We start from the raw sequence: 13074 nt of genomic DNA, 5'->3' as shown, positions 1-13074 counted from the left end.
AAACATAGAGGTTAAATTGTTAATCACACTGTATACAGGCTACACACATTATCTACTCCAGACAAAATAAACCATAAGTTATATATAATATAATTAACATGAAGTAAATGCCAATTTTACAAACCTGTTGTGTTTGACCTACAAACGCCTCACCCTTCCATTTTTTAAAAACATTTTTTGTTCAGATAACGTCATCTTCAATAATTTTTAAAATGTCAGTTTTTAATTCGTCAGTTATCTTTTTTCAAGTCCATATGTGATGTTAGTGACAATAAAATTATATTTACTACTGTGTTGCATTATTTTGTACAATCTAATTAAAATGTAGATAGTCGTTCTCACTACGTTACATGAACATCTAACAACATCCCATAAGGGGTGTATTTTGTACAGATTACATGTTGTACAAATTAGAATGTATTTATATTATATAGATGTATTTACTGACATCATCTTACAATACATCCAAATCCTGCTTGATATATATTGTAATGTTACAAACCCTTTTAGGTCCATCTTCTATTCTCGCAGATCCTTCATGGTTATACACTAATGCCTGAAAATAGAAAGCCATGTGATAATGTAGATGTACATCTTATTGGAATATGAACTTTATTGTGTTTAAAGATGTAATGAATGCCACAGAGAAAAGTCAGCACACAAATAGAGCCACATGTCTGGTCTTACTGAAGTAATTCAGTAGTGTGTATGTTACCTGTAGTTAACGGACTAGGACATGGGAGTGACCATACATTAGGCCTAGAAAAAAAAATGTTGTGTTTCCCCTTTCCCGACCGACCCTAATTTTAGGCCACCGACCCTAATTTTTTTTTTTTTGAAATACTGAAAATCCGGAAATTTTCGTAAATTTAGCCCGTTTTCCGTTTTATTATTATACACACCCAAGTCTTATAAACGCTTGTATATGACGGGCACTGGTTTTAAAGCGTATTGATGACCTCGATGTTCAAAAAACATGGCGGCTTTTTGCACGCGGTCGTCTGTTTTGGCACTGACGATAAAAAAATGTAAACACATGGACGAAAAGCGAATTATGACATCACTGCCGCATACAACGCTATGTGGAGATATATTTTATAGATATCACGAAAAAATTGTAAAAGGTGATTGTGTTATATTGGGGAGGGAGGTTGTCGACTACCTTTGAGGTTGGACCAGGGCTGTCTGTTGGCGACGTTATGAATTTCAATGTGAAGAGCTTGGAATATCACTGTCGATTTGTGCTACTATTGTGGTGGTTGTGATGGGGAGGTTGATCAGGAATTAAAGAAACAATATAAAACTGTTCTGCCCGTGTGTCTAGAATGTCTCGAACATGAACAGCCTCCATGTTATCGTCCATACGGAAAAAAATCGAAGAGTGGAAACTCTCAATAAACTGCGTTTATAATGACATGGTTTTACTGTTCTGACTATTAATATGATGCTCCTATTTGAGATTATCTGAAAAAAGATAACAAACACTGCAAATAAAGTTTGATATACTTTTAATATCATTTTCATCTCCCAATACATTGCATTTCAAAATGAAGTTAGGTAGAAGAATGATCAAACACTGAAATATAATGATATTGAAATGATATATACAGCATATATAAATATTCAAATATGAACATTTGATTATTTATTTAAAAAAAAAGATAAAAAAAAAAAAATCCCTACCTACCTACCCTAATTTTTTGAGAGACGAAAGGGGAAACACAACATTTTTTTCCCTTGGCCTTAGTTACAACAATGGCCAGGTAACCAAGTAAGACCTGGAAACAGAAAGTATGTAATACATGGAATCAGCAGAAATTACTCTGGCTTCCACGGTCTGATGGTGAGTGAATCTAACCAGGAAAGGCAGACCTATTGATTCACAGTACCAAAATACATGTACATCCAGGCCCTGGTTTCATTAACTTAATGAAATTCACTTTAAACTTGTCCATATGGAAAACATTATTGGATTTGAGGAAGATAATTTAGCTAAGGAACTTCTCCCAAATTCTATAATGCTTTACTATGGAAAATTTAAGTTAAGGGATTGCCTTAAACCATGGAACATTCTGATGATTCATGAAACCTAAGCCTAATGTATCTAAACTGGCAGTACATTCTGTCAAGAGTTTATGCATCAAGAACGTGGAATGAATATTAAGTGTATATAAATGTTTCAATAGTTTTTTTCATAAACTTTCAAGTAATTACAATGACTGGTATGAGTGATATATATTACACTGGCATGGTTCAATGCCACTTTCAGTAACTATATATTACATTCAAAGTGTGTGTTATCTCCCCTACACTGGAAGTACACAGGAAGATATCCGAGAACTTATTCTGTACGATATTGATACATAATGTATAATATAAAGGCTACTTGGAATTATTTATATTACATACCCTAAATAAATTAATATAAATTCAAATCATCACAATTATAAACACTGCTTTACTATGATGTCGCTAGATTGTCACTAGATTGTCATATTAATCTAAATTCCTATATGTTCATGGACAGTTTTCACTTACAATGATGTGGTATCATCTCATGAAATTTAAGCGTGATATTGAATGTGGGTAGGAGGAAAACATCATAGATATACTATCCTTGGGGTATTTTTTTCTTTATCTATTGAAAAGTGAGACTGACACAGTAGATTTATTGGGGGTAAACTAGAACCATCTGATAACCACCGCAGATTGTTTTTATTTTTCTTGAGCACATAATATAATATCACCCATTATAGAGGAATCCATATGTATGTCTATTGTCTAACATGTGATAACTATATAATTTAACACAATTGTGAACCAAAACCACGTTCTCATAAATAACATAGCACTAAATACATGTATATACTGTGTTTTTTTTAACTTCATCATCCAGCATGATATTTTGCAAACAGTTAAACAGGTCAATGTGACTACACAGTGTTAATATACGGGTATACAGTCTGTCATCCAACATTTCTTTACATTAGTGAGTAGATGCAAAAGAATCCTAATGAAAGACTTGACTAGCTGATTATTTCCCCAGGGAAGCTTTTGGACAGAGAAAAGAAATAACAGCATTTTGTCTGGTGTGCTTAACGACAGAAATATGGTTTCCATGTTATTTGATATTTGTGGTTCATACAGGTTTTGAGTCATCAAATTCAAAGAGTTTTCTCTGTCCCTCGGTCATTAAATTTAAAGATTTTCCAAGATTTTTCAGGGGCTCTTCAATGTTTTAATTTTTTCTAGTTACATAGCAAAGTCTTGTGTGCTGTCACAATAACAATGTTGTAATCGTACAATCATTAAACACATTAAATTGGTTGAAAGACTTTTCCAGAAAAGTGCTGAAATTAAAGGCCTTTTCATGTAGGAACCATTCCTGTCATCAAGTTTAATTCGGTCAATAAAGAGGTGGTGGATCAGTCAAAAGAGATGAAAAAACAACAAAACCACTGGGACCGGTCGCTAGATCACTTGTCAATAAAGTGGTGTAGGGATTGGACCCTTTGGTTATTTCTTTTTCATACTGGACCATACGAACGTGTCAAGTACCTGTGCATATATCTATATCAACTTTGACATAATCCACAGTTAGAATAAAATTGATTTTAATCTGACCATCAACTGAAATATATGCTGTAATAAGAGGAAATTATCAAATCGGATCCGTATACAGGTACATCTATGGAGGAATACATTACCAAACATCGAAAAAGTGACAGCATGCGTGGGTGTATATATAGTCAATAGTTCAAACAGTGACGCAGATTGCTTCAGAAAGATCTTGACAAACTTTCACTTTGGGAGCAAAAGTTGGCCTTCCATTCAAGTAATTGCAATGTGTTATCTGCGATTAAAACCAATAACCCCACATACTTCTACAACTACATATGTACATGGGCACATAATTAGAGCAAGTTGATCGAGCAGAGTATTTAGGCATTGCCATCAAATCTGACCAAAAATTAGATTCCCATATCAATACCATCTGCTCAAAAGCAAATTCCACTCTTGGTTTTCTGAGGCGAAATCTCAAAATTGGCTCAACATCAGTCAAACTACAGGCATACAAATCACTACCATCATTAGAGTATGCCTGCACAGTATATGGGACCCACACACCCAATTCAACATAGACCAAATAGAAATGGTCCAACATAGGGCTGCACGCTACATCGTGCAATCAACGTGTCTGAAATGCTGGTCTACCTGAAATTGTGCCCCCTAGCAGACAGACGAAGAGATGCTCGTCAGACCATGGTGTATAATATCTTCAACAACAAAGTCGCCATAATGAAATCCGATAGGCTAATTCCTCTTACTAGGTATTCCAGACATAGTCATCAGCCTTTCAAATACACCATTCAAAAACCCCGAATACAAAAACATCATTTTTTCCAAAAACTACACAAGAGTGGAACAATTAACTACCATCAGACATTGTCTCCTGTCCCACCACAGACTCATTTAAATCGGCCATCTACCGTCACTTTAGAACACAGAATAGAGCCAAATATTTTATCCAATTTTTATCTTAAAATACGTAGAAAATCTTCTTCCTTTTCACTCCTCTCTGTCATATTTTCTTCAAATTGTTGAAGTTGGCCAGTACCATACGGCATATAGACATAGACATGGATATGATGAAGAAATGAGTCCAAGTAGAAATATTTCTAAAAATAACCAATTCTCCTTGACTTGACTAATGAGAAAAAAAATGAGTTTCCTTATGAAATACACGGTATTACAATACACCAACAAACTCTAAAACTTGATCAAGTTGATGACAGAATGTAACAGGTAATACATGTGTTCCGTTAGCGCCCGAGTTTCCTCTGGCAGGCCTGGCCTAGGGTTCCGTCTGATTCCGTCTCCGTCCCTCACAGTCACACAGGTAAATTTTCTCTTAGATACATCAAAGATAATTTCATATGGGAAAATCGTTGCCGAAATCCTTAAAGACTTTACCTGTTCACCGACATCCAACGTTTCCCACCCAACAGTCATGTTTTATGGCGATTTAGGCAACAGGGTCAATCATAATGCCTAAAAATATAAACAAATGTTTATTACTTCCGCTACATTCGATACTTTCGAGAGTTTACATAAAAATATAGGTAAGGCCATTCGGAATTCATAGTGGATGGTAAAAATCCACACCCAAAGTTTTTAACTAATGATGATTTGAAGTGCAGCAGATGCAGCCTAGTTATTGGGTAGATTTTAAAATGTATTCTGCTGGAAGGGGATATAAGTAACTATTTCGAGTCAAATTATTTTCCTCAGAATTTTTTAATTAAATAAAAGTAGATAAAAAAATTTACTCGTTCTAAATGATGCACTTCGACACGAATTCCTAACTGTCCTTAGTGTTAAACATTTCATACATGTACTTTAATCGGACACTCCGAAAACAATAATGATCACTTCTCTGTTCAAGTTCAGACTTACATAAGTCTATGTTCCAAGTGATTAATTACAAAAATGAGACATTCAAACGCTTGATAAAAAAATCTACCCTGACTTAAACAACACTTTCAGAAAACATAATACTGTATAGGCCTAAAGCAAATGTATGCAGCCTGTTTGTAACGTAAACAATTAAAAAAATTGCTTTTGTTGATCAATCAAAACTTCATCTGGAAAATACTAACACATCCTTACGAGGGTCGAGCGCCAAAGTAGGTACGTAATGTGGTTAGATTCTGTCAGAACGTTGGATGCCTGGACTAAAATAATCCAAAAATATCAGATGTCGAGCGAATCAATTTGCATCAGATTGGATTTATTATAATTTTGAAATGTAGCTAATTTGAGTGCAAACATATAGTAATTAGTACCATTTTCTATCTAGATGTACTGTACAGAGAGCACTTATGTGTAGAACGTGTTAGATTACTCGTGAAAGAGTGTTTTTTTTTTTTTTTTATTAAATACAGACTACAATCTAACCATGTTCTATTTTATGTATCTTCGAAATTAAAAGCGTACTGCGTAACCTTGAATTATGGATATCATATAAATAGAGTCACCGCTGTAGGTAGCTGTACTGTGGGATAAAGGTCATTTTACTCTGAAAACCTATATTGATTTAGTACATTGATGGTCTTTAGATACAAAAACAGGGATTGATAAATAACTAGTTGTAAAATCTGGAGAGGTCTACATTGTGGGGTCGATTTATCCAGTTAAAAATAGACCAGGCACATTTTCTAATTAGTCATTAGACTCAGGGTAAAAGCTGGGACGAACATGACTTTATATGTTAAATGGAGATTTTTCTTTCTCTATTCTTTGACAAGTGCTGTTCACACATACTTATATCTTTACGGAAAACACTTCCGGTTTTAATATTAAGTGACGTCACCTAAAGTAGGCAGGTATATTAGCACAGGTAAACTTTAATTTGAAGCAATCCTAGCGCGTATTTTTATCATTTTATCAACAAGTCATATGCTATGTAGAAACCGATCGGTCGTGTGTACATGTCGACCGTGTATTACATGAAATATACGTACAGGTGAGGAAAACAAAAAGCGGTGACGTCACAGACCGAGTGAGAGATCCGACAGGTTTCGCAGGGTGTGACCGGTACACAGGGAAATATACACCGCTGAAAAACATGGAGGACCTACCGGGATAACTTGCTTACAAAGTTCAACAGATATATTTAATAAGGTACGTATATACCAGTAATTACTCATCTCAGGTGTGAGAAACATCTCGTGGCGACCTTGGCGGTTCGTGAACTCGCCATTCAATAACTTGATTGACAAGTTTGGCCGCCATGACTTGTGTACATGTACATATTTTTTACAACAATATCCAGAAATAAACTAGACTGCTTTTCTATAGTATATTTTGGACTCGTGACAGTATATTATTGATGGTTTTGGACGTAAAATGAGTACACAAAGTTCTGGTAGCCATATGAAGGGCAGGAAGTGTGTAATATCACATGCACACATATGTACCCGTGTGTTCTGGTACGGGTGGATTACCCAATAGACGGGATATACCACATAGACTGGTGTGGACTCAGCCTCACGCGCACCTGTCATTAACAGGTAAAGGTATCCATACATATGACACTATAGACTATCTACAGTTGTACATTTTGAAAGTAGAAAAGTTTCTTTGGTTGAGGTTAAAAGATAAAAAGCTTATACATGTTATTTGACAGGTGAAAGGAAAGGGGGGGGGGGGGGGGGGGGGGGCTTGTGTTTTGTGAGGGTTTAAGAGAAGGATTGAGGAGATAACTGTGAGAATCAATGGAGTTTTTGGGGTGTTGTTATTAGGTTAAGGATATCAATGGGAAAAGTTTTTTATTTTTTTTTTTTGGGGGGGGGGGGGGGGGGGGACTTACCTCTTTGGTGTCAGATATATATATATATAAAATATAGATTCATGATATGATTTCTGTCATGAGGTATTGTGTACCATCAACAAACAATGGTACAGATATTAACTTACAGATTATATATAATTATAACTGGTAGGTATGATATATGGTATGTCTGTCCTCATGATCTGTATGATGTAGTATTCTGATATATTTGTATATATGACAATAATACTCCCAATTCTGCAGGAAGACCCACTTTTGACCTACAAGTGTACAATCAACTTGCACTGGAACACACCAGGCCTATTTCTGGATTCCCCAATATATCTAAAACAGAAGACAGTTGGAGAATAAAAACACCCCAGATCCTGCAGGGGGGCTCTGTAATAATAACTTGTACATGTAGTGAGGTGTAGAGAGCATACACATCATGAGTTGATTTGACAATTCCATGACAGTATAATAAGTATATAATAATGTACCTGACAGTATTATGTATATACCCTCCAGTATAATGTCATTATGTGTATGGTATATTCCTGCCGTATAAAATGAATACATTGCCAACTGGTATAACTTGTTAACGCCTTGCCATTGCTGTTGGGGTGAATCATTATACTAACAGCTGATCTTGTTAACACAACTCTGTCAAAATCAAGGTAACAACACAAAATTGACAGATTGATAAGTATCGGCATGTCCAACTGTCAGCATTTCACAATGAGAAACTTGATCCAGTCATTCTGTGGTAGCTAGGTAGACTTATGTAATTTTTTTGTATTACTGATCATGACCATAGCTAGGTAGACTTATGTATTACTGACCATAGCTAGGTAGACTTATGTATTACTGACCATAGCTAGGTAGACTTATGTATTACTGACCATAGCTAGGTAGACTTATGTATTACTGACCATAGCTAGGTAGACTATGTATTACTGACCATAGCTAGGTAGACTTATGTATTACTGACCAGTGACCATAGCTAGGTAGGACTATGTATATTACTGACCATAGCTAGGTATAGACCTCTTATGTATTACTAACCATAGCTAGGTAGACCTTAGTAGTACTGACCATAGCTAGGTAGACGTATGTATTTACTTACCATAGCTAGGTAGACTATGTATTTACTGACCATAGCTAGGTAGACTTATGTTATTACTGACCATAGCTAGGTAGACTTATGTATACTGACCATAGCTGGGTAGACTTATGTATTACTGACCATAGCTAGGTAGACTTCATGTATTACTGATCATATAGCTAGGTAGACTTATTATACTGACCATAGTTTACTTATGATCATGACCATAGCTAGGTAGACTATGTATTACTGACCATAGCTAGGTAGACTATGTATTACTGAACCATAGCTAGGTAGAACTTAGTAGTACTGACTCAGCTGACCATAGCTAGGTAGACTATGTTATTACTTGACCATAGCTAGGTTAGACGTTAGTATTACTGACCAGTGACCATAGCTAGGTAGACTATGTATTACTGACCATAGCTAGGTAGACGTATGTATTACTGACCATAGCTAGGTAGACTTAATGTAATACTGACCATAGCTAGGTAGACTTAATGTAATACTGACCATAGCTAGGTAGACTTAATGTAATACTGACCATAGCTAGGCAGACTTATGTATTACTGACCGTAGCTAGGTAGACTTATGTATTACTGACCAGTGACCATAGCTAGGTAGACTTATGTATTACTGACCATAGCTAGGTAGACTTATGTATTACTGACCAGTGACCATAGATAGGTAGACTTATGTATTACTGACCATAGCTAGGTAGACTTATGTATTACTGACCATAGCTAGGTAGACTTATGTAATACTGACCATAGCTAGGTAAACTTATGTATTACTGACCAGTGACCATAGCTAGGTAGACTTATGTATTACTGACCATAGCTAGGTAGACTATGTATTACTGACCATAGCTAGGTAGACTTATGTATTACTGACCATAGCTAGGTAGACTTATGTATTACTGACCATAGCAAGGTAGACTTATGTATTACTGACCATAGCTAGGTAGACTAATTTATTACTGACCATAGTTAGGTAGGTTTAGGTATATCTTGTATCTTGCATTCCTCAGGCATTTAACAATGTTTACAACTTGATTGTGCATACACCCTTTTATTACAAAACCTTAATTTTTACACATGAACTGTTACTGGAAAGTATATTAAATTCCTGAGAGATTGTCACTAGAAAATGTTTACAACATACATGTATTTCTGGTTTCCCAGCTTAGAATGAACTTGTGACTAAGACCCTGGATATTGTACAGTTAAACAAACTCGTATGTAAATTGATTTTGTAGAATGCATCACTGCACATAATGCATTATAATTTAACTTTAAAATTCCAAGAAATATGTAGTAATTTTTTTCTTTTTCCCAAATCATTATTTTTCTGCTTTGTTTTTATTTTCTATTTCTTGATATTTGAATCTTAAGTGTCTGAATTTCCAATTTAAGACTTTTACAAACTAGGATGCTTTAACTTATGTTTTACTGAAATTATTTGAATATAATTAAAAGATATTTTTTTCGAAAAGTGATTAGTCATACTATTCTGCAGTACCACATGTATATAATACCTACCTTTATTTACCTGACAGTGAAGAATCTGACTGTATCATCTGAACTTTAACCCCCCCTAAAGAGGGGAGATATAATCAAAGGGAAATGTTTCATTTATGTTCAACATGTAAGGTAACATAGAAAGAATCTAAATAGAGACATGGTTCTCTTCCAACCTTCCTAGCCCCCTCCCCTTCTAAGTCCCCCTCCCCTCCCATTCTCAGCCTCCTCCCCTCCCCTTCTTAGCCCCCCTCCTCTCCCCTTCCTACCCCCCTCCCCTCCTCGTCTTAGTCTCCCTCCCCTTAACAGCCCCCTCCCCTTCCTTAAGCCTTTTTCTCCCTTCCTAGCCTCTCTTCATCTTTTTCCCTTTTATAAAAATGACTCTAAAGTGCTTATGTTTGCTGTTTGTACACATACAACATAAAATGAATAAATAATTGTTACCTATTCCGCCCTCACCTAGTCCCACCCCCCACCCCCCACCCCCACAACATTTAAGAAACTAAAGAACTAAGAAAATATACACTTGTATTGTTTCTGTGTTTTTTTTACCTGTGAAGACACCTGTAGTTATATCTCCTCGTACTGGCCAATAAACTTAACGAGTATCAAGTTTGAATAATTTATCTTGGGTAGCTTGTTACGGAAGCAGCAAAAATCAATCTGACTTGTGTGTAACTCCTGCTGCCTCACAAACACACCGTGGACTTACAGGTAGGAGGGGCTTAATTTATATTATAGTGCATCTTCAAAATACATATTCTCTTCACCTTTTGAATGTCAATCACGACTCAAATGAGCCAAAGAGAAAAAGGATATCAAATATAGAACCATTGAATTTTGAAAATATTTTATGTTTTGTCTGATGCAATTTTGAAGTAGGTTTTCTACTCTCAATTAAGATAAATTTCCTGTTTGAAAAATGCTGTACAACTGGTCCTGTATGATAGTATTAGTACCCTCATCGAGATTATAATAGCTGTACATATTATGTAACATCCTAAATTATATCCATTTTACAAAAGGATATTTAGAATTGTTAGATTGATTTGTTTTATATAACCTAAAGGGTTTGGTCAAGTTGTTCTGTCGTTAGTTTAGATTTGCTGGTTTATCTGGTTTATCTTTTGATCCTTGATATCAGCACAGTTTAGTAGGGTGGGCCTCTGTAGATAACAGTCTTTGTATAGGTAAGTTTTATACTGACTTCCGGGTTACTTGTTGGTATTGTAAGTATGATCTTTTTGTTATTTGATAACAAATTAAAAAAAAACTTTTATGCATTTATAAAATGTATACATATTCATTTTGATTTTAGCCATGCTTCTGTTGAATTTTTTTTTTAAGTTAAGTGTAATTAACCTACCGTAGTAACTGCAGATATAGGTGAGGACTGGCCAGCACCCCCTAATATAAGTGTTTTGTTAAGCTAAATTGTAACACTAGGTTATCTCCCCCCTAGTTTGAAACTGAGAGTCAGACATATCCGAAACAAAAATCATAAAGTTCAATTTCATTTATGATATCAATATTGTAGAGATAGCTAGGGGCTGTCTAGTATAGGTGCATTAGGTTGTAACAAAACATTTGATACTTGCAAAATTTTGGTGCCAATTTTTTTTTATATTTGGGGAGCATCATATAATGCTAAATCTCACGGTTTTGAAATTTACAATTAACTATTACCTCGCAAATATACACAATGGAAATAATTACTGCTAAAATGTCATTTTGATAAGAAAAAACGTAATTTACCCAGTAAGTGTCAAACTGTTTTTTTTCTTTCTTTTTAAGAAAAATTCTACCATCAAAATTGAAGGACTTTTGCCACACAGTAGTCGTATATAACTTAGCTGTATCGCAAATATTTGCTGTACATAGAAAATATATACATGTATACCTACTGCACACTGTATGTGCTCACTGATTATCTTAGAATTCAGCATAAGGAGCTTTGTTTGGCAGTTTAATACCAGGAAGTGGTGAGTATATGAAGTTGTTTTCTATATCCTGTCATTATGTTAAGATTGTTTTGCAATAATCACTTTGCGTAAGCCACACCCTTACTTTAAATATTTTAAATGTATGTTCCTAGGTAATTTAAACAAACTACTTATATTCTCATTTAAATCAATCGTTGACCTGTTAAGGACGAGTCACTGTATGTTAATAAGTTAAAAAGGGTGTCAGGGACCAAATTGTGTCTAGCTGTAATGTTACTGAAATCTTTAGGATCTAGCATGTTGTACAGACAGTAGTGGATGGTATCTGTGGGCCTGAAGGGTATTAATGGTAGGAGTTTGGTGGAGACAGACACAAAACAGGGTGTGGCCTATCAGTTAGATACTATATATAGATATTACATATTCCACTGAAGTTTATTTTGTTTGTTTTTACCGAAGTTGAGTATTCATTTTGCAAACTAAAGCATTTCTGTTTATTTTTGAATGAACAGTCAATTGGAAATTCCATGATTTGTGGAAATTAGGGACAGATGTGTTGATACAATAGGTAACATACCTGAGGAATGTATACTTAGTCACTTTATTGTTATCTACCTGTGTCATACACCTGTAGAAAGTGACAGTGGACTCAATAGGTATCGGCCAAATGACCCGTGGAAGGCTACACTTGGCTGATCAGCATTTGATCCTATCGTCCAACATATTACACAGAGGTCAGAGTATTATGGGATGTATACCTGTCAATCCAGGTGTGTACAAGTAAATGTGTATTGATAAAACAATCTCAAGTTGTCTGAAAAAAACTACTCGTCACAATACATTATAAGCTGTCTGATGATATTGTTATTTAGCAGCTCCAGTAGATGGGACATATATAATAGTGTTATATTACTGTATGTATCCTTGAATAAGCCCCCTAAATATACCCTTGTGTAAAAGTTAAGGAACATATTTATCCTCAAATAAGCCCCCTCCCTTAGTGTAAAAGTTGAGGAACATATTCATCCTCAAATAAGCCCCCTACCCTAGTGTAAAAGTTAAGGTACATATTCATCCTCAAATAAGCCCCCTCCCCTAGTGTAAAAGTTGAGGAACATATTCATCCTCAAATAAGCCCCCTACCCTAGTGTAAAAGTTAAGGTACATATTCAT

General features: G+C 35.2%; 2 protein-coding genes across 2 annotated transcripts in view; one reads left to right on the top strand and one right to left on the bottom strand.

Moving 5' to 3' along the window:
- Positions 1-13074, bottom strand: part of LOC117342489 — a 42151-nt gene that overhangs the window by 14432 nt on the left and 14645 nt on the right. Inside the window, exons 2-3 of the mRNA XM_033904664.1 lie at positions 4975-5052; positions 503-556 (exon numbers count right to left, since the gene is read on the bottom strand). Coding sequence (XP_033760555.1) covers positions 503-556; positions 4975-5013 — 93 coding nt within the window. The 5' untranslated portion in view covers positions 5014-5052. The remainder of the gene's footprint in view (positions 1-502; positions 557-4974; positions 5053-13074) is intronic.
- The window catches only part of LOC117342488 (myosin-VIIa-like), a 76219-nt gene continuing 69586 nt past the window's right edge, over positions 6442-13074 (top strand). Inside the window, 1 exon segment of the mRNA XM_033904663.1 lies at positions 6442-6684. The gene's annotated coding sequence lies outside the window, so the exon portion shown is untranslated.

The sequence above is a fragment of the Pecten maximus genome, chromosome 14 (genome assembly GCF_902652985.1).
Source record: "Pecten maximus chromosome 14, xPecMax1.1, whole genome shotgun sequence".
Lineage (NCBI taxonomy): Eukaryota > Metazoa > Mollusca > Bivalvia > Pectinida > Pectinidae > Pecten > Pecten maximus.
The sequence above is the reverse complement of the archived record's forward strand: the minus strand, read 5'-3'. Positions and strand labels throughout refer to the sequence as shown.